The 24989-nt window shown below is 39.0% G+C and overlaps 1 protein-coding gene across 3 annotated transcripts in view; it reads right to left on the bottom strand.

The window, feature by feature from the left end:
* Positions 1-10095: 10095 nt before the first annotated feature.
* mlf1 (myeloid leukemia factor 1) overlaps positions 10096-24989 on the bottom strand; it is a 24027-nt gene continuing 9133 nt past the window's right edge. For 2 of the 3 annotated variants that reach the window (XM_073817727.1, XM_073817728.1), the window contains exons 3-7: positions 18166-18243; positions 16097-16225; positions 15853-16012; positions 15061-15199; positions 10096-12201 (exon numbers count right to left, since the gene is read on the bottom strand). In XM_073817727.1, coding sequence (XP_073673828.1) covers positions 12117-12201; positions 15061-15199; positions 15853-16012; positions 16097-16225; positions 18166-18243 — 591 coding nt within the window. In that variant the 3' untranslated portion in view covers positions 10096-12116. The remainder of the gene's footprint in view (positions 12202-15060; positions 15200-15852; positions 16013-16096; positions 16226-18165; positions 18244-24989) is intronic. The other variant, XM_073817729.1, reaches the window with a different exon arrangement.

The raw sequence follows: 24989 nt of genomic DNA on the forward strand, positions 1-24989 counted from the left end.
CTTGTGAAACAGCTTCCTGTTGTACGGTGAGCCGAGAGGGACAAAACAGACGAACGATATTCTAAACGCATTGCCTAACGCGGTTATTATTACTTTAATGAAACCGGTTCTGACTTTTTTTTTGGTAATAATTTGTTCATATCTTGGTAACACTTTGTAATAACTGCACGCTATGAACCATTAGTTAAGCATTAGCAAATAGCGTTTTTTAGCGGGGTTTTTGAGAATTTGTCAATTCGTCATTTATAAAGCATTGTCCGTACATTAATAGACAATAAGCGGTTTATAAAAACAGCTATAAATGCTTTGTTCTTGATTTATGAGCAGTTTTGGTGGTAACGCATTACATGTAAAGCAAGTTAGGCCTACGTAACAGGCACGTGCAGAGGGGGAGGGGGAGGGGGAGGGGGAGGGGGGCGGGGGGTGCTCGAGCACCCGCCCCTTTTGCTCAGATGCCCAAAGTGCCCTTGTGTCATAAATATGCACGCTGTAGGTTTCAAAGTCAAAACGCGGCACGGATGTCTTTATATAAATGTATCTGAAGGGAACCGACTGTCCTCAGAAACATGTCGTTGTCATTTTCATTTATTGCCTGATAAACAGCGTTAATGCTGATTTTTATACAGCCGTTACTAGGGAAACCGTAATATTTCAGCGCTCTTAAAGCGCCCCCTTGTGACAGAGAATGACTTTTTCTTTTCCAGATTTTTTCAGCTCTTTATGGTCAAATTATTGCAATTATCGACCTACGTTATGCAGCAAACACAGAGCTGTAAATGTGAAAGAAGTTAATGTGCCTTCTAAAAATCTAAACAAATAAGACAGTAATTCCATTGTATAAGATATTTTGTTTTGTGTGAAGCTGTATCTGAATTATAAATCATGCCATTTTGTGCCTTAATATTCTACCGTACATTGTCAAATCCTACTCATACTGTTCATTTTACTTCTGCGGCTCTTAAAAAGGGTCACAAACTGCCTTAAATTGATATTTAAAATATTTTAAATAGTGAAATAAAGTTTCTTCCTTAATATGTTTGTTTTATTTCTATACTCTGCAGTAAAGTCTGTTGTCTACAATCTTACAATACAATACATCAGGGGCCACATATAGTTTCAATAGTGACCACTCAGAGTTTAATATAACAGCTGTCCTTTATTATTGTGTTTAACAGAGAGAAGAAAATCTTTAGGTTTGACAATTTAATACACAACAATTTCTAATACAAATGAATAGGTCCAAGGAAAATATTTTTTATCTTTTAAACATTAAAATGGTCTTTTATGTTCCGTTTCTTTCTCAAAACTGCTCCACAGCATTGGCTGCTAGAGGCCACTGTAATAATACATATATATGTGACCCTGGTCCACAAAACCAATCTTAAGTAGCACAGGAATATTTGTAGCAATAGCCAAAAATACATTGTATGGGTCAAAATTATATATTTTTCTTTTATGCCAAAAATCATTAGGATATTAAGTAAAGATCATGTTCCATGAAGATATTTTTTTTTTTAATTTCCTACCATAAATATACCATAAACTAGTAATATGTATATAACTTCATTTGGACAACTTTTAAGGCGATTTTCTCAATATTTAGATTGTTTTGCACCCTCAGCTTCCAGGTTTTCAAATAGTTGTATCACAGACAAACATTGTACTTTAACAAACCATACATCAATGAAAAGCTTATTTACTCAATTTTGAAAAAAATACACTTATGACTGGTTTGTGGTCCATGGTTCACATATCAGCAAGGAATGTGTCACAATATACAGTACAGTATTGCTGCACTGATGTTTTGAGCACAGCCCTATTTATGGAGCCCCTTTTGTAGTGAAAAAAATATTACTGATTCTGTTGTTTGAGTCCTGAAACGCAATTAAAACTTCAAATAATGCATAATTTGTCTTATTAATGACATTGTTACTTGTTACATAAGTAACTGGATGCCTACAGTGAGGTGATGGACCCGAGGGGCTCTTTAATGCCTTGTTTCAGATGCCCTTTTTATACTTTGAGCACCTGCCCCTTTAAAGGTCTCTGCACGGCCCTGTTACGTAATAATACTTTTTCCAAGTAACTAGTAAAGTAACGCTTACGTTTTAATTGACAAGAAAATATCTGAGTTACTTTTTCAAATAAGTAACGCCAGTTACTTTCCCCTCATTTATTAATTAAAAGCTCTCCTGTCCCCATGTTGAGAGAAATTGTAAATAAGATGTTACTTTAGTTCTAGAATAAATGTGAACATGCATTAATTCATCTCACTCACTAAAAAACAGATACAGTGTTCTTCAAAATCAATAAAACTGAAAATCAACTCAAACCTGCAATAATTAAATATGTTAAATAATACAAATATCCTTTATGTATTTAATCTCATTTTATTAACCGATGTCTTTGCTGCCGACCTTCGATGATCCAATTCATCCATACTAATAAGCACAAATTGCTCAAAATAATCTAACATTAGTTCCCCTCCAGGTAACTTCGAGCTGCGTCAAACGCTGTGGGAACGCCTCCGGCGTGACCGCGTACTGATTCATGTGTGCAACTATCCAACGAGAGTGTGCGACGTCACGGGACCGACCGGGAAGCATAAGAACACGTGCGGTGGAGTACAACGCCAGCTTCTGTCGTTTCAGCAAGTGCTCTGTGTCTGTGTGTGATTGCTCTCCGTTTTGTACAAGTTAGTACAGCTTTTGTTTTGAGAATGATGTCTTTCAAGAGTGTTAACAAGCAATACAAAGCGTGCGTCCCTCCTTGCACTTGCTTTATTACGAGTGAGGATACGCACAGTTTGTGTGTTGCTTGTTTGGGTGTGCAGCATGCGGCTTCAGCCCTCGAGGGGGCTGATTGTCCGCATTGTCTGCGCATGCCATTGCGGGTGCTTCGTTCTAGGAAAGCTCTCTTTGAGAAGGGAGACTTTTCTAGCGTTCCTCGTGGGTCTGGCCCTGCTTCCGTCGAGGCGGCTGCACTCATGGGGCTCGCAATTAGATCTAGCAGAGGGAATGGAGACGGGCGAGTCCCTTTCTCTTTCCTCACCTGCTAGATCGGCTGCTTTCTCTTTGGGCTCGGAAGCCCGCTCTGCGGTTTCTTCCCCCCAGAGAGAAGGCTCGGCACTTCTCCTCTCTTCCTCCGAGGAGGTTGATGTGGAGGGTGTCGATGATGAAGCACCGCACCCTCAGTCTCCCCAATATGAGGAACTGTTGGAGGTGGTTTCTCGTGCTGTGTCTGCTGAGTTTAGACTGGCCGGTCGAGAAACAGGCTGAATCCCAGAAAAGCAAGCTAGATGAGCGTTTTCTGCGATCTCGGCCGTCACCTCCCCGCAGGAGCCTTCCCTTTTCCCCGACCTCAACACTGAGGTGTCGAAGTCGTGGGAAAAGCCCTTCTTGGCACGTGTCTTCAGCCCGTCTGCCGCTCAATATTCGCACGTGGCAGGGCTTTCAGAGCGTGCCTATAGGGAGATACCTCGGGTTGAACAGACGCTTGCGGGCTATCTGTCTCCCGATTCGGCATCTTCTTTGAAGGCTCCAGCCCTTCCCTCTAAACCGTTAAGAACTACTTCCGTTCTGGTTGGGAAGGGTTATGTGGCAGCAGGTCAGGCTGGTGCGTGTCTGCACACCATGGCGTTGTTACATGCGTACCACACAGACCTGCTGAAACAGTTGGATGAGGGCGATGGAAGCCAAGAATAGCTCGGCTAAGAAGCCCTGACGGTCGAGGCCCAGGGCTAGTGAGGACAGTCCCCTCTGGGGAAGAGCAGTATACACCTCAGTATACAGTGCCCGTCTCTCCTCAGTGTCCTCACGGGGTTGCTATGCCAACCCTGCCACCCGTGGTGTTTCAGGGCGCAGCGGCTCCCAGCGAGCATATCTCTCAGTCACCGCCCGATCTTGTTGCGGTGCTAGGAGGCTCGCGACCTCGTCAGAGGTCTCTCGAACAGCTAGACGGGTTTTCCAGTCCCCAGTTTTGGGGCCCCCAGCTAGCCGTTCCTTCAAATCCAGAGGTCAGTCTCGAGAGACTGATTCCCCTTGTAGACTTTCTGGCAGCGTGGAAACTTCTGCCGAATGTCTCTCAGTGGGTCCTGCACACTGTAGAAAAAGGTTACCGCATTCAGTTCGGTTCATCTCCACCCCCTTTCAGCGGGGTTTTTCCCACTGTGGTGGGTCCCGAGCAGGCTCTGGTTCTGGAACAGGAAGTAGAAACTCTCCTGAGGAAGGAGGCCATCGAGGTGGTCCCTCCTTACGAGCGAGAGTCCGGGTTCTACAGCCGGTACTTCATAGTTCCAAAGAAGGATGGAGGCCTGAGGCCTATTCTAGACCTAATTCTAGTTCTAAATCGCTCGGTCAAACGCCTCAAGTTCAAAATGCTGACGGTGAAACAGGTTGTCTCACACATCAGGTCCGAGGACTGGTTTGTGACTATAAATCTCAAAGACGCCTATTTTCACGTCTCCATCCTTCCCCAACACAGGAAGTTCTTGAGGTTCGCTTTCATGGGCAAAGCGTACCAGTATCAGGTTCTTCCTTTCGGCCTTGCACTCTCACCTCGCACTTTCACAAAGTGTGTGGATGCAGCTCTGGCTCCTCTGCGATTCCAGGGCATCCGCATACTCAACTATATCGACGACTGGCTGATTTTGGCCCAGTCGGAGCAGATGGCAGTCCAACATCGAGATGTTGTTCTGTCACACATGAAAGCGCTTGGGTTAAGACTGAATGCCAAGAAAAGTGTACTTTCTCCATCTCAGAGAACCACTTATCTAGGCGTGGTGTGGGATTCAACCACGATGTGGGCACGTCTGTCTCCCGCTCGTGTCAGTTCAATTCGCACCCAGGTCGAGAGAGTCAAAGATGGTCAGTCATTCACTGTGAAGAAGTTTCAGAGACTGCTTGATCTAATGGCAGCTGCGTCCAACGTAATTCCTTTTGGCCTGCTGTACATGAGACCCCTACAGTGGTGGCTCAAAGCCAAGGGGTTTCCCCCGAGCTTTAGACATGTGGAAGAAACCTTGGGCCCAGTGTTGGGAACTCCTTGTCGCCGCGTCACGCTTGCGACGGATGCATCCCTTACTGGGTGGGGAGCGGTCATGAGTGGCTCAGCCCACGGTCTGTGGAGAGACCATCATCTCACATGGCACATCAATTGCCTGGAAATGATGGCCGTGTTTCAGGCTCTGAGACACTTTCGCCTGGACGTAAGAGGTCATCATGTGTTGGTGCGCACCGACAACACAGCGGTGGTCTCTTACATCAACCACCAGGGAGGTCTGCACTCATGCCCCTTGTACAAGCTGGCGTACCAGATCCTTGTGTGGGCCCAAGGGAAACTCCTCTCTCTGAGAGCAATACACATCCCTGGGCATCTAAATGTGGGAGCAGACATCCTGTCGAGGCAGGGGCTGAGGCCCGGGGAATGGATGCTTAACACCGAGGTGGTGAAGCAGATCTGGAGAATTTTTGGCCAGGCTCAGGTGGACCTCTTCGCGACTCAATACAATGTGCAATGTCCCCTCTGGTTCTCTCTTCATCTTCCAGTTCCCCTGGGACTGGATGCTATGGTACAGACGTGGCCGAGACTACGTCTGTACGCATTTCCCCCGATCGCTCTGCTCCCAGGAGTTCTGGCGAGAGTACGCTGGGACGGGGCCCAGCTTCTTCTAGCCCCGTGCTGGCCGGGTCGAGGTTGGTTCTCGGATCTAATATCCCTTGTAGACGGCTCTCCCTGGGAGATTCCCGTCAGACCAGACCTACTCTCACAAGCAGGAGGAGAGATTCTCCACCCCTGCCCGGAGCGGTGGAAGCTATGGGTGTGGCCCCTGAGGGGGCACAGTTTGTAGCTTCAGGTCTCTCAACTGAGGTTGTTGAGACCATCCTCCAAGCCAGAGCTCCCTCTACGAGGAAACTGTATGCCTTGAAGTGGAGACTTTTCACTTCCTGGTGTGGGGACCGCCAGTTAAACCCAGTTGACTGCCCAGTTGGTGCAGTGCTGGAGTTTTTACAGGCCCGTCTTTCCGCCGGGTTAACCCACTCCACCTTGAAGGTGTTTGTGGCGGCCATAGCTGCTTACCACACCCCTCTTGGTGGCACTTCAGTGGGTAGACACCCATTAGTTACACGTTTCCTCCGTCTGTCGAGCCTCTCATGGTTCCTTCGTTCCCTTGCTCACAGGCAGGAACGATCTCAGTATGGCGGCGCTGGCATACTCGTTCCCACAGCGTTCGATGCAGCTCGAAGTTACCTGGAGGGGAACGTCTCAGGTTACGTATGTAACCCTAGTTCCCTGAAAGGAACGAGACGCTGCGTCTCTAGGCCATACTTCGGCATCCCTGCAGCGCTTGCTGTCTCCAGAAGCTGGCGTTGTACTCCACCGCACGTGTTCTTATGCTTCCCGGGTTGGTCACGTCATGACGTCCATGACGTCGCACACTCTCGTTGGATAGTTGCACACATGACTCAGGACGCGGTCACGCCGGAGGCGTTCCCACAGCGTTCGACGCAGCGTCTCATTCCCTTCAGGGAACTAGGGTTACATACGTAACCTGAGATGTTTTCCTTTTTTTATTGCTGAAGAGTTGACATTTGTTCTTCTGCGGTCTACTGTACAGACGTCAATTTACTTTTCTCTAAGCCTGAGGCTTTTGCTGTGAAAAGGCTTTTTGCCAAAAATAGAACTTTTTATATTAAAAACAAACAAGCAAGCCCTGCCCTGATTTAAAAGGTAATGCAAAAGTAACATAACGCATTACTTTCCATAAAAAGCTAAACTAAGTAACGTAATTAGTTACTGTTTTAGGGAGTAACTCAATATTGCAATGCATTACTTTTAAAGGTAACTTTCCCCAACACTGTTGATGAGCATATTGATAATGTGCTTAATATTTGTATTTTCAGTTAAGTATTACATTATTTAACAAATCAGTTATCAGGCATTGTCAGTGCTTCATAAGATCATTTAGAAAGTGTAAGTAAATGATTAATAAACCATTTAAAACTACATTTATACATATTATTTAGACATTCAGTAATAGTGTGTTAATAAAGCGTTTATTAAAACAAAGTAAGGACTATTTTTGCCTTGTAAAAGCTTTGCAAAGCTTCTTCAAAGCAGATTTAAAGGCTCAAGTATCTTCTAAACAGAAACAAGAAACAAACACAACAGAGATAATTGAAGATGCAAAAAATAAACTGTACAACTGTACACTAGACATAAAATGAACAATAAAGCAATATATGAAAATAAAAAAGGAACTAAATAAACAACATAATAAAAAAATATCAATAAAGTAATTATAAGCAACAAAATATGCACTAAAACTAACAATAACCAGCAAAATAAAGAAAATATAAGATAACTGAACCTTGTAATCTTCTTTGTAAAACCTTTACAGAGTAGTTTAGATAATAACAACTACTAAATGTTTTATTAGCACTTCAATTAATGATGAATTACAGTAGAATAAGTCTTGATAAAGCATTTATTAACACACTGAGTAACTAATAAGATGTATAAGTACATTTAAATAGTTTATAAATCATTTACTTACTCTTTCTAAATGTTCTTATGAACCACTGATGACAACTAAATAACTAGTTTGTAAATAATGTAACACTTAATTTAGAAAAGATAAATAAATCCTTAATAAATTTTGAAACACATTATTGATATGCTCATAATTCAATAACACAACATTTATATCTGTATTAATAAACTGCTTACTAATGTGTATTAATGTAGGGATAATGCTTTATAAATAATGAATTGACTTATGTTTATAAATTGTTAGCCATATCTTTATTATTTCCCCTTTATTTCCTTAACTTCGTCATGCGTTTTGCCTTATTTGATTTTCTAAATTGTTTTCTTATTGTATTATTATTATTAGCATTAAACAGACACTAAATGGTCTCGTTTTCTTTAAGATCGAGTGGGTATTTAATAATTCTCAACATTTTAACTCCTCAATGTGTTTCATCACGACTCAAAATGGATTAATTACAGTCATTCTCGATTACGGATATAATTTTATATATAAAGATTAACAGTGTGAATTTCACTGACATATGCTTAAATATTCACAATGAAACCTACATTTAATGTTACTCAATATATATGATGCTGAGTGAGTTGATAATGGTGCTACTGACAACACTGACACCCATCCACCACACAGCGGAGCTCCATCCTCACCCAAAGAACAAACATTCAATACTTTCTTTGACAGACCTTCTGTATTAGTTTTTTTTTTTTTTTTTTTGCTTAGACTTAGTTTAATGGCTGATTTTAGGTGTCCTAACAGAGTGGACACATTAGTAAATGCATCCTTAAATTTATATACCTAAGATTGACCAAAATTATTTTTCACGTTTTATTTACTTAGTTTTATGATGTCCAAAAGACACCGAATACTGAGAATGATTCATTCCCTGTAACAGGGTGGACATGGAAAAATGGTGATATTAAAAAATGTTTAAAATTGTTAAAAAAATACTTAAAGTTCAAAAGGTGTTATTCATGTCAAATGACTTAAAAATTTATGTTGTTGAAAATTCTAAAGCAATAACATCATGATTTATACTGAGGACACAAAAAGCACCGAATCCCAGAATGAACCACCAGACAGTTGTCAAGAACTTTTTAAGATATTGCAACAAAATGTGTGATTTAAATGAAAGGGTAAGAATAACTAAGTTAAGTGACATGAGCATTCAGATGAAAGACATACAAACTGTCTCTAAGCTTGCCTTTTTAAGAGTTTAGAGTTGTCTTTAAGACTTCAAGAGGGGTCTGATTTTCTGATCATTATTAGTTCAATGATATCACCTGTGCTACCCAAAGAAGACAAAATGAAGTAGAATAGGAACTGCACTATCTTTGCCCTAATTATTTACAAATGAAAAAGACATTAACCTCATGCCAAATGACAAATCACATCACATCATCCTGGATAAGATGGCATATAACAGGCTCTTAACTTGCCTGTGACTTCCTAGTGATCCCAAAGACCTTGTAAACTTGTTCAGGTGTGTTTGATTAGGTTTGGAGCTGAACTGCAGGGAAATTGATCTTCGGGCCAGAGTTGAGAACCCCTGGTATATAATATAATGACTTAACAAGGCTCTACTGAAGAGTTTAAAATTATTCCTGCATCTAAACAGGGGGGTAAGCAGGTAAACATCAAATTTTCAATTTTCATTTTTGGGTGAACTATCCCTTTAAGGAAGAACGCTGTACCTGTATGATATTACACTGGACCAGTGGCTTGGAAAATGAATAGATGGATGAGCCGCAGGCAACATTTTCTGGAGAGAGACGGGAATGCCATCAACGCGACCCTCAAGTGCTTTATGAGTATTAAAAAAATATATAATAATATAAAAATTATTATAAAAAATTTTATTTTTATTTTTTATTTTATTTTTATTATTATAAAAATATATCAAAAAAATTCTTAAATCAAGAATGAATTAAGTGAGTTTCTTAGAACAAGCAAAATAATCTGTCAATGGTGTAAGTAAAAAAAAAAAATAAGTAAAAAGTAAAAAGTAATCTTGTTTTTGCTTTGATTTGTTTCAAGCAAAAAACTCACTTAGTTTTGACTTTTTATTTTGAAAACAAGACAATAATTTTACTTGTCTAGAAAATCCTTCTTGATGTAAGAATTTTTTGATATTTTGGCTGATTTTCTTAGTTTTTATCTGAAATTTATTAAATCAAGAAGGATTTTCTAGATGAGTAAAAATTATTTTCTTGTATTTTCTTAGGTAAGCAAAAAAAAAAACTTATTTCAAACCAAAAACATGATTATTTTTCTTAACCCATTGGCAGATTATTTAGCTTGTTTCAAACAAAAACATACTTATTTTTGATGTTTTTTTTTTTTTTTCTGAAAACAAGACAATTTTTACTCATGATATTCTGGCAGACAAACAATGTAAAAAAAAAAAAAAAAAAAAAAAAAAAAAAAAAAAACATTTTTCTGCAGTGTACTGGGTGTTTTTGTACCATATCCTTATTATCTCTCTAGGAACATGTGTGGACACCCTGATCTCGCTAAATCAAATTAGACAACAACTGAAGCAGGTCAAAGATCAACAAAAACTTTATTATTTGCAATATTGAATGTGTGGATTGTGACACTATTTTATTTTGACACTATTCTCTAAAAATAGTTGTTTGAAGAAGAGTGGTTTGACAAAAATATCACACAGTCAAGGAGGAACAGAAACATTTATATAAAAAGTCTACGTTCATGCATTTTTTTATTTTACAAATGTTTACAGAGCAGGGTTTTCAGAGGGTTTATGATTATTTCTCCAGAATAAACAACATCAAGAAGTGCATTACAGCAGCAACTCACAACTCTGATCCTGCAACCTGGTTAACTTTGACCTCATGTTTTCCGGGTCCAAACTCTCACAAAAGATCACAAAAGTAGCACTGAACCTGGAAACAGTATACAGATATCTGAACACTGCATATCCTGCATGTCTCCCTAATCAAACACAGCTGACTCAACTCATTAGTAGAGACTCTTAAGACCTGAAAAGAGTGTGTGAGATAAAAGGAGACATTCAGAATCATCAGGACCAGGGTTAAGAACAGCTGCACCACAGAACTGACAGCGTTTGTACTTTTTTTCATTTCAATTTGATTTGAAAATATTTGAAAAGGAAAAAACAAAGACTGAGGATTTCGAAACAGGTTAACAGTGAAACTGCTCTCTCTCAGGGAAAATAACGTAATTTTGTTAGGGATGTAAGGCCTGTTTCACACCGCAGGCGTGAGCAGCGCATGTGTTTTTCAGCGGCTGTGTTAACAGAAAATATCAGGAGCACCAGCATTTCTGCAGCTGATCACACACACTTAAAGTGACAGTGCACTGATGGATAAAATCAATATGACTTGACATGGAAAAGCAGAAATTGCACAGAACAAGTATATATTTGTAGTCCAGTGTCTTGTGGTATGGAAAAAAGTTATAGAAATAGTCAATAGTACAAAAGTGACCTGTCGTTAAGCCCCTCCCCTCGAACGCAGATGAGCCAATAGCAGTTGATTATCAGTTGCACGGGGAACAGAACTCAGACATCTTGTTTTAGTGCTATAGAGAAACATTGGAAGATCTGAAGGTCTCAACAAAAATGTGACCCAAATCTGAATCAATAAGCTTTCCATTGATGTATGTTTTGTTAGGATAGGACAAAACATGGCTGAGATAACTACACTCTTACATACAGTCATACACTCATACAGGTGCTTTAAAAGGTTCTTCAAGTGAAAATCTGGAGGGTGCAAAAATTTCTAAATATTTAGAAAATCGCCTTTAAAGTTGTCCAAATGAAATTCTTAGCAATGCATAATACTAATCAAAAATTAAGTTTTTATATGTTTACGGTAGAAATGTATCACATATCTTTATGCAACATGTTATTTACTTAATATCCTAATAATATTTGGCATTAATGAAAAATCGATAATTTTAGCTAATGCTACAAATATACCCGTGCTACTTATAACTGGTTTTGTAATGGTGAAACGACGTGCCTGGGATACTTTTTGCATTTCAGTGCCTCTCCATATTAAACTGGTTAAATGTAAATTAATTTGTGGTACATGAACAAGGTTGATCCTGCGTGTCATCTGTGATCATGATGACCATAACATGAGGCTTCTCCCGCTTGCATTGTGATCTGTAAACCCTTGCTTCCAAATTAATCTTGTTACCCACCATATTTAATTTAAAATCTTTTATACATATGCTCCTAGTTGAGAGGTGGCCCTTCTGTGTCCACAATTTATCAAAAACATCTTGGGACAAGGTTTCCACACTGACAGCTGTCAATGTAAGACAGCTGGCAACTCTGTTTGTTTGTCTGAGTTAGCAACAGTAACTAAGGGGGGCGGGGCTTACCGTAACCAGTCTAAAACTAATAGCTGTTGGTAAAAGAACTACTCACCATAGTGACCTAGACATAAGTTCTCTGGGACAAAGGTTTGTGCTGCTGCTCAGGTTTGTGGTGTGAAACAGGTGTAAGAAAGTCACTGTAAGATTTGAGGAAACTGCAGTAAGAAGCATCAGCGAGTTGCTGCCTGTCAAGAGTGTTTTATTGTGATTGAGTTTTAGTGCCGGAGCCTTTAATGTTGAGTTTGTTGCAATGGGTTTGATTTGCTGCGGCTGCTTCGTCATTTCTGTGAACACAAAAAACAGTAAATTAATTGATAACTCATTTCAGTGCAACCCTATATTCTCTTTCAAATGTGACCTCTGACATTATGGTGTGGTGTAATATGGCTGTGCATCATGTATCAGCTGGTTTGCTCAGTTATTTAAAGAGCATTAACCACATGCAAGCCAAGCCTCAGTTCAGTGAAATGAGTCAGTCTTCTTGAATCTTCCAGGACTAATGTTCCAATCCGTCTCTGTACTGAGCTGTTTACATATATGTGAGCCTGGACCACAAAACCAGTCATAAGGTTCAAATTTACAAAACTGAGTTGTATACATCACATGAAATCTCAAAAAATAAGCTTTCTATTGATATTATGGTTTGTTAGGATAGGACAATATTTGGCCGAGATACATCTATTTGAAAATCTGGAATCTGAGGGTGCAAAAAAAAAAAAAAAAAAAAAAATCAAAATACTGAGAAAATCCCCTTTAAAGTTGTCCAAATTAGGTTCTTAATGCATATTACTAATAAAAAAATACATTTTGATACATTTACAGTAGGAATTTTACAAAAATCTTCATGGAACATGATCTTTACTTAATTTCCTAATGATTTTTGGCATAAAAGAAAAATCAATAATTTTGACACATGCATTGTATTTTTGGCTATTGCTACAAATATACCCCAGCGACTTAAGACTGGTTTTGTGGTCCAGGGTCACATATTCACAACACTTATTTGTTTTATATCATACCAAAAGCACTTTCGAATTCAATGTGGAACGCACTGTATGAACTGTAAATATTTGTCTGTCACAGAATGGAAACTAATATTAGTAAGTTATCTAGAGGCCATGCATTACTGTTACTGTCTTGTCAAGATGTCTTAACAGAAAACCAAAAACAAGACTGCAAGTAAAGCAGCATGACCTCTGAAAGAGAGTAGTTATGAACTTTTCTAGAATGCAGATGAATCAAGATTTCTCTTTTGAGGGAACATCAAACTGCATCCTCTAGTGGTCGCGATGGGGAACGCCTTCGGCATGACCGGTGTCTTGAAGCATACATCTAAACATGAAAATAGCATTGGCCCGTGACAGCCTATGGCTATGTTCACACTTGGCATCTTTTTTAGTTGAAAAAAATATGGCAGTGTTGCAGCCGAGGGCATCTTTTGTTGCTATAAGGGCAACGGCGCTACTATACATGTCGATGTGCGGCTCAAGAAGCTATCAGCGCTGCACATTGTTTTTAAAGTTAACAGGGTTCACAACAAAATAAAAGTCTATCTAATGACACCTTTCCCATGTTTTCTTGTTGTTCTTGTTTTTATGGAAATGACAGGTTTAGTTACTCACTTGTCATTGGTCAGCTGTCAAAAAGGCGCTTGACATAGGGCATTTTCTTCACTTGAAAAGACACCGTGACGTTTAAAAAAAACGTTCAGGCATCATCCACTTCTTCATCTTCACTGACCTTTTGTTTATGTTAGCAGAAGCTAAGCACAACTAGGAGTGCATGATCTCTCACCGTAGGCTTAGCTCTGATAACCACATTTTCACATGGCTCACGTTTGGTGGTGGAGAGCAAGCTTGTTCAGCTCTCAAAGGAGTTGAATGCATTTGTTTCTCTTCAGGGATAATCATGAATTAAATGTGCTCAACTCACGAGGAGATGGCTTGTGCTCATTGTGATGCATTCATATGACTACTGAGAGGTCGCACCGCGCCACAACAGCTAAAGTCTGTCTACACTGGACACGACAAAGTGACCGGTGCAAATCATTTGAGCTTTGTGTGAGCACGAATGCGGCAGCAGTTTATTACATTATACATATTAGATATTACAATTAACGTAATGCCGGACACCAACAACACATTTTCGGCAAGTCTTGCCCACTCCCTGTCTTTGTCTTCGGGAATGAGCGAAGGTGAGAACTTACCAAATAGACTCGGCTTTAAAACTTTAATAAGTTCGGTAGAAAAGGCTATTTCCGCGGCACTGAAATTAAAAGCTTGGTTTTGTTTATCCATTGTGTTTACCTCTTCAGCAGCTAGCACAGTGTTGGTTGCTTGGTAACAGACCTGAGAGTGGATTGTTGAACTTGATCATGCAATTTAAAGGTGCAGTGTGTAGATTTTTGCGGCATCTAGCGGTGAGGCTATGAATTGCAGCCAACGGTTTAGTCCACCGCTCACCCCTCCTTTTACAGAAGCTACGGCAGCCGCGCAGGTTTAAGATGTCGTCGTTTTAAACAGAAAAGAATAATGAGGTTTCTTTTAAAATGTAAATTAGGGAATTATATTTACTTAATCATTCAATAAAACGATGTTATTGTGAATATTACTGTTACTTGTTCGTCATTGTGTCACTGTTTTTCACAAAGAACAGTGATGAAACGCAATCTGTAGAGCAGTTTGTCCATTCAGGGCTACTGTAGAAACATAACGGCGACTTCCGTGTGATGGGACCCGCGTTGTATGTAGATATAAACTGATAATTCTAAGGTAATAAAAACATAATGGTTAATTAAGTAAGGTCTTTATACACTCCTGAAAACATAGTTATGTATATTATATTTCATTTCTGTCTAGAGATTATCTTAAATATTACACACTGCACCTTTAATATTTCCTAGAAATAAGATGAGATTTTGTAAGATAGGATAAGAATCCCAAATCAAGTTAAGATATGCATCTGCAATACGAATTTGCGAAAAAATGCAGGAGCCTTCTGAACTTGCGTTGCAGTCTCTCACGCCTAAGGTGTTCCCCATAGCGACCGCTAGAGGATGCAGTGTCTTGTTCCCTTTCTCAGGGAACCATGGTTACATACATAGACAATCAGATGGGACCCATACAGCAAAAAAAGGCACTGACCTGTGTGTGTCTTGTGGTCCTGTGATGGCTGCACGGTGAACTGTTCTGTGTCTCGGTGCTTCCAGGCGGGCCATGGGTGCAGAAGCCTGGAATCTGGACACCTCTCGTTGCCACTGCTCATCAAAGGACTCGGCCTCCGCTGGAAACACAAAACACAACATTAGAAACAATTACACTGTGTGAGAGAGTTGAGCGGTTGCTAGTGCGTTGTGAACTGGACTTGGATAAACTGTTTGGTATTTGCTCACTGTCTTAAATTAAACAGTCCAACTCAGGTCTCTATGATCCTCTGTCCTGTAGATAGGACTCATTTCCAGGTTGGGAAATAAAGTTTTTTTTTGGCCCACAGTGGCCTCATTTGGACTCATTAATGTAAGTCATTATAATGTGTTTGTAAGTTGCCAGCAAGGTGAAAATCTTATCCGCAGTGTGAGCTCTGTAACACTGCACTGTTTTGTCCCTTTTTCTAGGTTTGGCTTCCCATATGTACAGCTGAACACTGGTTCTCTTGCTCTCAGTCATGTTGCTTCTACCTGTTTATTGCTTTAGGTATGCAAGGCAGAGATCTATACGCTACACCCTCTTCAGAAGATGGGGCAGGAATATGCAGCTTATTTGCACCAAAACAGCTCTTTTGTAGACACCCCAAAAATGAAAATTTTCAGATGTTATAATAAAAGATCTGTGGGATATTTTGAGCTAAAACCTCACAGACACATTCTGGGGACACCCAAGACCAATATTAAATCTTGTATAAATGGGCATAATTGGTGCCCTTTAAAGTCTCCTCACTTTCATCCATGTTCTGGAAGTCCTGGTTGAGCTCCTTCTCTCCGGTTTTCCTGTTCTCTTTCCTCTCGATGACGTGGCCTCTGTCCTGGATGTGATGGCCGATGGACATCTTCTCTAGTCCGCTCTCAGAGTCCTTCAGACTCCTCCTGGTTTCCTTTATCTAAACACAGTATCAATCACCCATCATAACACTGATCAGGAGGAGGCCCTCATATGTGTGCAAGTGTTTAAGAGCACTACTCACTCCTCCAGGAGCACAGCGCATCTGAGACGAGGCCTGGAAGACTTTGGCGGGCTCATCTCCCATTTTAGAGTATGTCATGACAGAGGAAGAGGAAAACGAGTGGTTGTTGGAGTCTGACGCCATGTTCCCCTGAAAGAAACAGTAAAGAATCTATGAATGCTTCTCTGAGCACTGAATGCAGTCTAGTGCTCAAGAGTCACTGGTTCATTAGTGGAACTACTGACTGGTTATTTGTAAGGTGAACAACACTTTTACAACAGAGTTTAAGAAATCTGTAAAGGGGTCATCAGATGCAAAACTCACTTTTACATGTTGTTTGAACGTTAATGTGTGTTGGCAGTTTGTGAACACAACCACCCTACAGTGATACAAATCCACCCAGTCGTATTTTTTTAATCTTTAAAAGTAATATCCCCTTTTTAAAATAAGGTCTTTTTCAGCTTCTTGTGGGTGTGACGACACACAGACAGAGGCCCCTCCCACGATAGTTGATTGACATGAGCGCCTTACCTTAGCCCCGCCCTCACCGAGCTGAAACAGTCTGACTCCGATCGCCATTGTGTGACTCAGGTGCAGAGGAAGACAAGAATGTCTCAGATTGACGAATTGAGGTGTTCTGTTGTTGGATGTAATAATGAAAATAGCAGTCATTTACTCCCAACATCTGAGCCGCTGAAGATGCAGAGGATTAACGTTACTTTAGTTTTTGAAAGTAAAGCGCCAATCCTGATCTACATATGCGTGCGTCTATGTTCGTGTGAATAATTCATAATGCAGCTTCACCCACAGCAGAAGTGAGTATAAAGGTTTTTTATGCACCTTTGCAAATGGCCTTTCTTAATAATAGGCTGGTTAACAACTTTTGCAGCTAAAGTAAACATTACGGCTCATCATCTCACGGGAGAAGGGCGGGGCGAGCAGAGCTCATTAGCATTTAAAGGAACATGTAACAGAATAGCTTGGTCTAAAAAGGGCTGATTTTGACAAGGTAAAAAGACTGGTTTTTTTTGCACTACCCTTCAGAAATTTTAACCAAAATATGTTATGGACTTCTCATTAAGACCCTAAAGAATCATATCAACTTGGGCATCCGATGACCCCTTTAAGGAATCAGAGTCACTAAACTGCCATCCCTGCTGATAACTATCAAAGCAGCTCATTATAAAACTCATTTGACAAAGAACAGCATGTTTTATTAATCATTCTAATTGGTGAAAGATTATGCTTATATAGTGAGGGAAAAAAAGATCTGATCCCCTGCTAATTGTGTAAGTTCGACCACTGACAAAGAAATGATCAGTCTACCATTTTAATGGTAGGTTTATTTGAACAGTGAGAGACAGAATAATAACAAACAAAAAACAAAAAAACAGGAAAAATATATTTCAAAAAAGTTATAAATTGACTGCATTTTAATGAGTGAAATAAGTATCTGACCCCTTAGCAAAACATGTCTTAGTACTTGGTGGCAAAACCCTTGTTGGCAATCACAGAGGTCAGACATTTCTTGTAGCAGAAGGTTTGCACACATCTCAGGAGGGATTTTGTCCCACTCCTCTTTCGAGATCCTCTCCAAGTCATTAAGGTTTCGAGGCTGACATTTGGCAACTCAAACCTTCAGCTCCCTCCACAGATTTTCTATGCGATTAAGGTCTGGAGTGTTTCTGAGCCACTTAGACAGCTCTGGTCTTGGCCATGGTGGAGAGTTTGGAATCTGATTGATTGATTGCTTCTGTGGACAGCTGTCTGTTATACAGGTAACAAGCTGAGATTACGAGCACTCCCTTTAAGAGGCACACCTGGAAACCAAGAAATCTTGCTAAATGATAGGGGATCAAATACTTATTTTACTCATTAAAATGCAAATCAATTTATGTTTTGTTTTTTTTTTGCAATTTTTGTTGTTGTTATTCTGTCTTTCACTGTTCAAACAAACCTACCATTAAAATTATAGACTGATCATTTCTTTGTCAGTGGGCAAACATACAAAACCAGCATGGGATCAAATAATTTTTCCCTCACTGTAAACTGACTGACACTGTGCTGAAGAGGACAAAGATCAGACTTACAAAATTGCTATGCATTGACTGCATCCTGTTCCTCATGCTGTCCATCATAGCAAAAGGACTGCTAAAGAAATCCAACTCCTGTTGACATTAATCACACATTTAGTGACCTTCACATGCAAGCACATTAAGTATCAGCTAATTCAGTGCACTGTATGGGCTCAACAACAAACATTTAACAACTCCAACTGCAAAATGTTTTTCAAGGTAGAACAGGAACTTTATTTTATCCACTGTGAACTGCTATGAATTATATTCTGGTTATATTATATTATTTATGACATTCTGATGAGGGATGGCACAGCATTGTAGAGCATCCAGTCCGTGTTGACACCTGTCTAAGAGCAACGATATGACACAATCAAGTCTGATGAACCAAACAGAGAGCGGACAGCTGCTGCCACACAACACAAACACTATAAAAAGCCTAGAGGAAAGTAACAATCTATGCAATGCACATAATCATACACAGACTGTGAGAGGAATATTTAGCTGTGAGGACAAACTGGGAGCCATGTCACACTGGAAGTCAAAGGTCACTGCACGGGTTAGAGTTCACTGACCTTACAGTATCTACAACCTGAGATGCGTGAGAGTAACTAAACTAAGGCCTTGTTTACCCAAGTTCATTTTTTTTTTTAAATGAAAATGCACTGCCGTTGAAATTTCACTTTTAGCATAGCTTAGCATAGATCATTGAATCCTATGAGACCAATAGCATCGCATTCAAAAATGACCAACGAGTTTCTATATTTGTTGTATTTATAACTTGACTCTTCTGTAGTTATATCGTGTACTAAGACCGGTGGAAATGTAAAGCTGTGAGTTTCTAGGCCGAAGATTAGGAACTAAACTCCCATTCTGGCGTAACAGTCAAGGAAGTTTGCTGCCGTAATATGGCCGAAGCAGGCGCAGTAATATCATGTGTGGTGTGATATTGCGGCGTGATATTACTACTAATTTCCATATATAGTAACTGCTATTTTTAATTTTTTCATAAAAGAAACACCTGTGGCATTATGCAAACAAACCAGCATTTAGAGGGTCAATTCTGAAAATGAATGAATGTTTGGTATCTATGGATAGAACAGATGCTGGTTAAAAAATCCACATCAGTGAAAGTGGAAAAAAAAATATTAATAAATCATATTTTTATTACAGTTTTTGGACAAGAACATTTTTGTCCATTTTGCACTTATGTGTAACTTTTTTTTTTGACACACAAGGGTTAAACGGTGAAAACTAAATAGTGTTGTTTTACACTATTACATTATTCAGTTTGTGTACTTGAATACTACTTTTAGACGTACCTAAAAATCGCTGTTTATTTCATTTGTGTCTTTATCCTGTTATGTTTGTCTGTGCTATTGCTTGTAATTTGGTTGTTTGTTCTTATTTTATTACTAGGTACTTGTTTTTTAGTTCAAATAAATTCAGTTTGAAATCAAGTTTCATTAAAGTGTTGCGTAACAAAATGACACAGAGTTGTACTTTGAAATGTTGGTATCTTTCACAACAATACAAATATATATAAAATCCTAACTACATATATAAACTATGTGAAAACATAAACACATTGATTAAAGAAAGATGTGGGTCAGACGATTATATTTCTCTCCATTTTCCAAAATTAAATTCAGGCACTGGCTTTCATTTTCAGGACCGTCCTGCCAAATGCGAAACAGGTGTTCACCCCTAATACCACATTGAACAGACTGACAGACAGTCATAATCGAAACTGGCAACTAATCAGATTGGAGCTGGTGATTTCAGCAGATTTTCTTGCTGTTAGTTCATGCTGTATGCTTGAGAAAGCACTGGGAGAGCATCTAAATATGTAAGGTTTATGGCTATTGGCTGAACTGTTAAGTAACACATTCTCAGACACAGAACTGTTTGCTTTTAGTTTTCTAAAAGTGAACAATTATTCAACTGTGGTGTCCTTTTAGTTGCTTACTTCACATGTTGATCATCATCTGATGGTATAAAATCCTTCTACATATTTGTCAATGTTGCGCAGAAGCTTTTGAGTCACATGTGCATTTAGTAACACAGTAACCTGAGAGATGTGTTCGGTGTTAAGGCCGCTTGCTGTGATTATTCCTGGAACTGTGTCCTCTTCTGAAAGCTCTGTTGTGTGGCTCATTCGCTAAATCAAAGTGTTTTTCCCAGCGGAGCATGCCGCATAAATGGGTCGTGACCTCAGGCCCGTGTCTTCCAAACACAGCCCACCCAAAATAGCGTACGTGACCCGTCCTCCGGCAGGTTAAAAATACACTGCGGATAGCTGAGCCATGCTCTCTAGGGGCTTTATTAGCTTGAGGAGTGATGATGGTTTTAAACTCAACCCTAAGAAGACGCAGAGTCAGTGCTGTTCTAAACCTTCAGAGAAACACGAGCTGCTACTTCACTATTAGATGCCATGACCAGAGGTGACAAATATCAGTTTTAGCAGTCATTCAGAGCTCTCAGCTACTGGAACTTTCAAACAGACACGTTTTGTCAGGATTATGTTATGTTTAGTTTTAGTTTTGTTTTGTTTTCAGTGCTTCCTTTTGGCTCAGTTCAGTTTGTTCTTGGTTTGTCTCCATGGTTTGTTTAGTTGCACCTGATTATCCAGGAAAATCTATATACAATCTGCAGTTATATTTTGTGACATTTTTCCCTTTGAGAATTAATAACTTTCCTCCATCAAAATTCAGATTGTTTACATTTTTATCTCATTACTCATTACATTACAATCAATCAATCAATCAATCAATCAATCAATCAATCAATCAATCAATCAATCAATCAATCAATCAATCAATCAATCAATCAATCAACTGTGTTGTGATTATAAATCATGGTAATATCATTGTGGCCATAATAATAAAACAATACATTGCTGAGGGTTGCTGACAGCAACTTTAGCATACTTAGCAAAAAAGAGTACTTAGAAATGATTCATTGAAATGATTCATTGATCATGAATACATTATGAAAATGCAGTTATTAAAAACATTATGCTGCATCTATAAACTGCTTACTACTGCCTATTAATGTGGGGATAATGCTGTATAAATGATAAATTGACTATTTACTAATGCTTAACTAATGGTTCATAGTGTGTAGTTATTATAAAGTGTTACCAAATATGGTTAAAGTACTGCTGAACGTACTGACAAGCATTTATTGCAGCTTATGAAAAATTATATATTGTAATGTTGTTTCACTGGACACTTTATGCTAACTTTAAATGCAATATTGAATAACACACAACAGTTCAAATAATAATCAAGTTGCTGTACATATACTCAGTATAACACATCAAAATAAGTTATAGAGAAATCAATAATCAGTGAAGCTGATATAAGTTGAGTGCTGCAGCACAAGCTCACTGCCTGATTTAAAACTCCCATTATAATCAAAATCTATGGTATCATTACGTTTTTGAAATTTAAGTCCTGACTATTGACAACACTAGTCTCTATTGTGGCACCTACTGAAATCCTAATTTGACACTAACGCTCCTGTAAACGCCAGAGTATGACTGCTATGTCAGCCAGTCGGACTGGATGTTTCTGTCTAATGGGAACTTGTTGGCCAAAATAAGCTGCAAAGTGGACCAGACTTTATGCTGAGAGTCTGTGGTCTGACCATGCAGACCCGACCAACCATGACCCCAAAACAACTCGAACCTCATCCAGAGCCCTGACCCTCAAGCCCCGTTCACACTTCTGTCGCTGCATGTCAGAGGCTGGCGATGGGGTCACTAGTGGGCGTTCTCATTACTCACTGTGTATGTGAGTATGGAGTGTTTAACATTTAACAAACGTTTTTATCCAAAGCAACTTTAGAAACATAGACACACATGTTACAACTCATTGTAATTCAGTTAATATTATTTTTAATATGGTACGTTTAGTTCATTAAAAACCTACTTGGAATCCCCACGATATCGGCCACCCCTTTCCATGCCTCATTTTTTAAATTTACGTCCCTGTACGTGGGCAGGGACATGTCATATAAAACAGGACAATTGCTAACGGCAAGAATTCATTTCTCCTCCATCACTGCTGAAACTGTTTCTCTACGCTCTGCTGGAGCTGAAAGGAGAATGATCACATGAGCACTGTCATCTTTCCTATTGGCTGTCGCTCCCGAAAGTCGCTCTTCATTTGCATAAAGTTAAGAGATTCTGAACTTTGTCACGTCGCTGGACACGCCCACATTTGGTCGCCAACGGTCGCTGACGGCCACTGTCGCTCTCGTCGCTGGAAATCGCCAGCTCTCCATTGAAATGAATGGGATCGCGTCGCTTTGTCTCTGCGTGTCGCGTCTAGTGTGAACGGGGCTTCAGGTGACCAGCTGTCTTCACGGCCTCTTGTCTGGAGATCACACGTGGAAGGCCACTAGTTAAAGGATAACTATTGCCAAAATGCAACCTGGGCTGTTTTTTTTTACTGTAAACGAGACAAACTTATATCTAAAAGCATAATTACGACAAATGAGCCGTTTTTGAGATTGACCGTGATTTAGTTTTGTGGTCAATGGCCGGTGAATGGGAGAACTAGGGGCATAACTTTGAGCGCATCAAAATCGATATTTTTACAACACTAAGAAGGCTCGACACACCATGAAACTTTGCTCAAAGTATCGCCTGGGTCTCTACACATGAACTCCAGCATTGAGAACATTTGTGTACACAGAGTTTACTAAAAAGAAAGGTTTTGAACAACTCACTTTCACTGTTTGAGTTTCGTCTTGCCAGTCAAGAAGTGTCGATCTCCGAATGCGACATAATAGTGAGGAGAGTAAAGATGGATAGCTCCTAAAGCATATTTCCATATAAATGCACGGCTAATTCGTTGTTTTGTAGCAAGTGAAAAACAATATTAACCTTCTAGTTGTAAAAAGAGCCTCATATAAGAAACATTAATATATAAGAATCTCGCATTCGGAGATCGACACTTCTTGACTGGCAAGACGAAACTCAAACAGTGAAAGTGAGTTGTTCAAAACCTTTCTTTTTAGTAAACTCTGTGTACACAAACAATGTTCTCAATGCTGGAGTTCATGTGTAGAGACCCAGGCGATACTTTGAGCAAAGTTTCATGGTGTGTCGAACCTTCTTAGTGTTGTAAAAATATCGATTTTGATGCGCTCAAAGTTATGCCCCTAGTTCTCCCATTCACCGGCCTCTGACCACAAAACGAAATCACGGTCAATCTCAAAAACAGCTCGTTTGTCATAATTATGCTTTTAGATATAAGTTTGTCTCGTTTACAGTAAAAAAAAAAACATCCCAGGTTGCATTTTGGCAATAGTTATCCTTTAAAGAAAAAGAGATAGCAGGGCTGTGAAGAGGCTGGCTTCAGATGAAAGTAATTACCAGGGATAAATATACTGAGAGGTGGGGGATTACAGACGGACACCAGGACTAAGTTTAGCGTTCTGAGCTGCCAAAGTGGCCAGCTGGTCATTGTGACGCTCCGTAACGGTGACACGCCGTCCAATCTTAGCATACAGCAAACAAACAACTTCTAGATGTACCTCCTCAAGGGTTTGTTAAAACATCTACCTCGTTTTAACAGTAAACCGACAGGACATTGCCAGGTTGAATTTTACCACAACAAAAAAAAAAAAAAAAAAATCTCAGTTTGGCAGATTTAAGCACTATAAATAACAATTAGGCATATTCATTACAATATAGTATTTCTACAACATAGTTTTTACTTTAAATGCTGATTTAAACTTTTTACAACTTATAAGGAAATTTAACACACATTGCGTGTACTACACAATAATGCCCTAAAATATCAAACAGCTTTCTTTTTAAATGTATAAAAATTAGGGCCTTTAATTTTTTTAACGCATTTTAATCGCACTTATTTTTGCACCGCGGAACGTTTCTCACTGAATGAGTTTCGGCGGACCGATTATACTGGAGCACCAACTAGCGTTCAGACAAAAACAAACCACAGTGAACATGGACAAAGAAGCTGATAAGACCGCTTTGGTTGGCCCTGTGGATGGGAAATTTTGTTATAAAAAACGAATGGCTGAAATGTAGGCTACTATATTTCTACATATCCTATTGCTACACTTAATGGCAATATTGCACTGGTCTGTTGGACTTGGTTGAACAAAAATAAACAATATTTTGTTGCTTAAGCTTATGTATTCAGTCATTATTCAATGGTATACTAAAAATCCATATGAAAAAAATTACTTCTCACTGTTCTCAGGTCAAATATTTATATGCGATTAAAATGCGATTAATTTCGATTAATTAATTACAAAGCCTCTAATTAATTAGATTATTTTTTTTAAGTCCCAGCCCTAATAAAAATACTCAAAAAAGCCAAAAATATATTTGATAAAATATTTTAAACTTTATTTACAAAAAAAAAAATATTTTCTATTAATATATTTTTGCCCATTGTTTTCAGAAAAATTCACTACTAGTCAAAAGTTTTTGAATAGTAAGATTTTTTATGTTTTTTAAGTGTCTTTCCTCACCAAGCCTGCATTTACTTTAACCAAAATACAGCAAAATCACTAATACTGTGAAATATTTGTTCTATTTGAAATAGCTGCTCTCTATTTGAATAGATTTTAAAATGTAATTTATTTCTGTGATCAAACCTACATTTTCAGCATCATTTCTCCAGTCTTCAGTGTCACACGATCCTTCAGAAATAATTTTATTTTTACTATATTATATTATATTATATTATATTATATTATGATACAAAAAATTCAGCTTTAAATTCACAGAAATATATATATATATATATATATATATATATATATATATATATATATATATATATATATATAAT

Source organism: Garra rufa, chromosome 14 (genome assembly GCF_049309525.1).
Source record: "Garra rufa chromosome 14, GarRuf1.0, whole genome shotgun sequence".
Taxonomy (NCBI): Eukaryota; Metazoa; Chordata; class Actinopteri; order Cypriniformes; family Cyprinidae; genus Garra; species Garra rufa.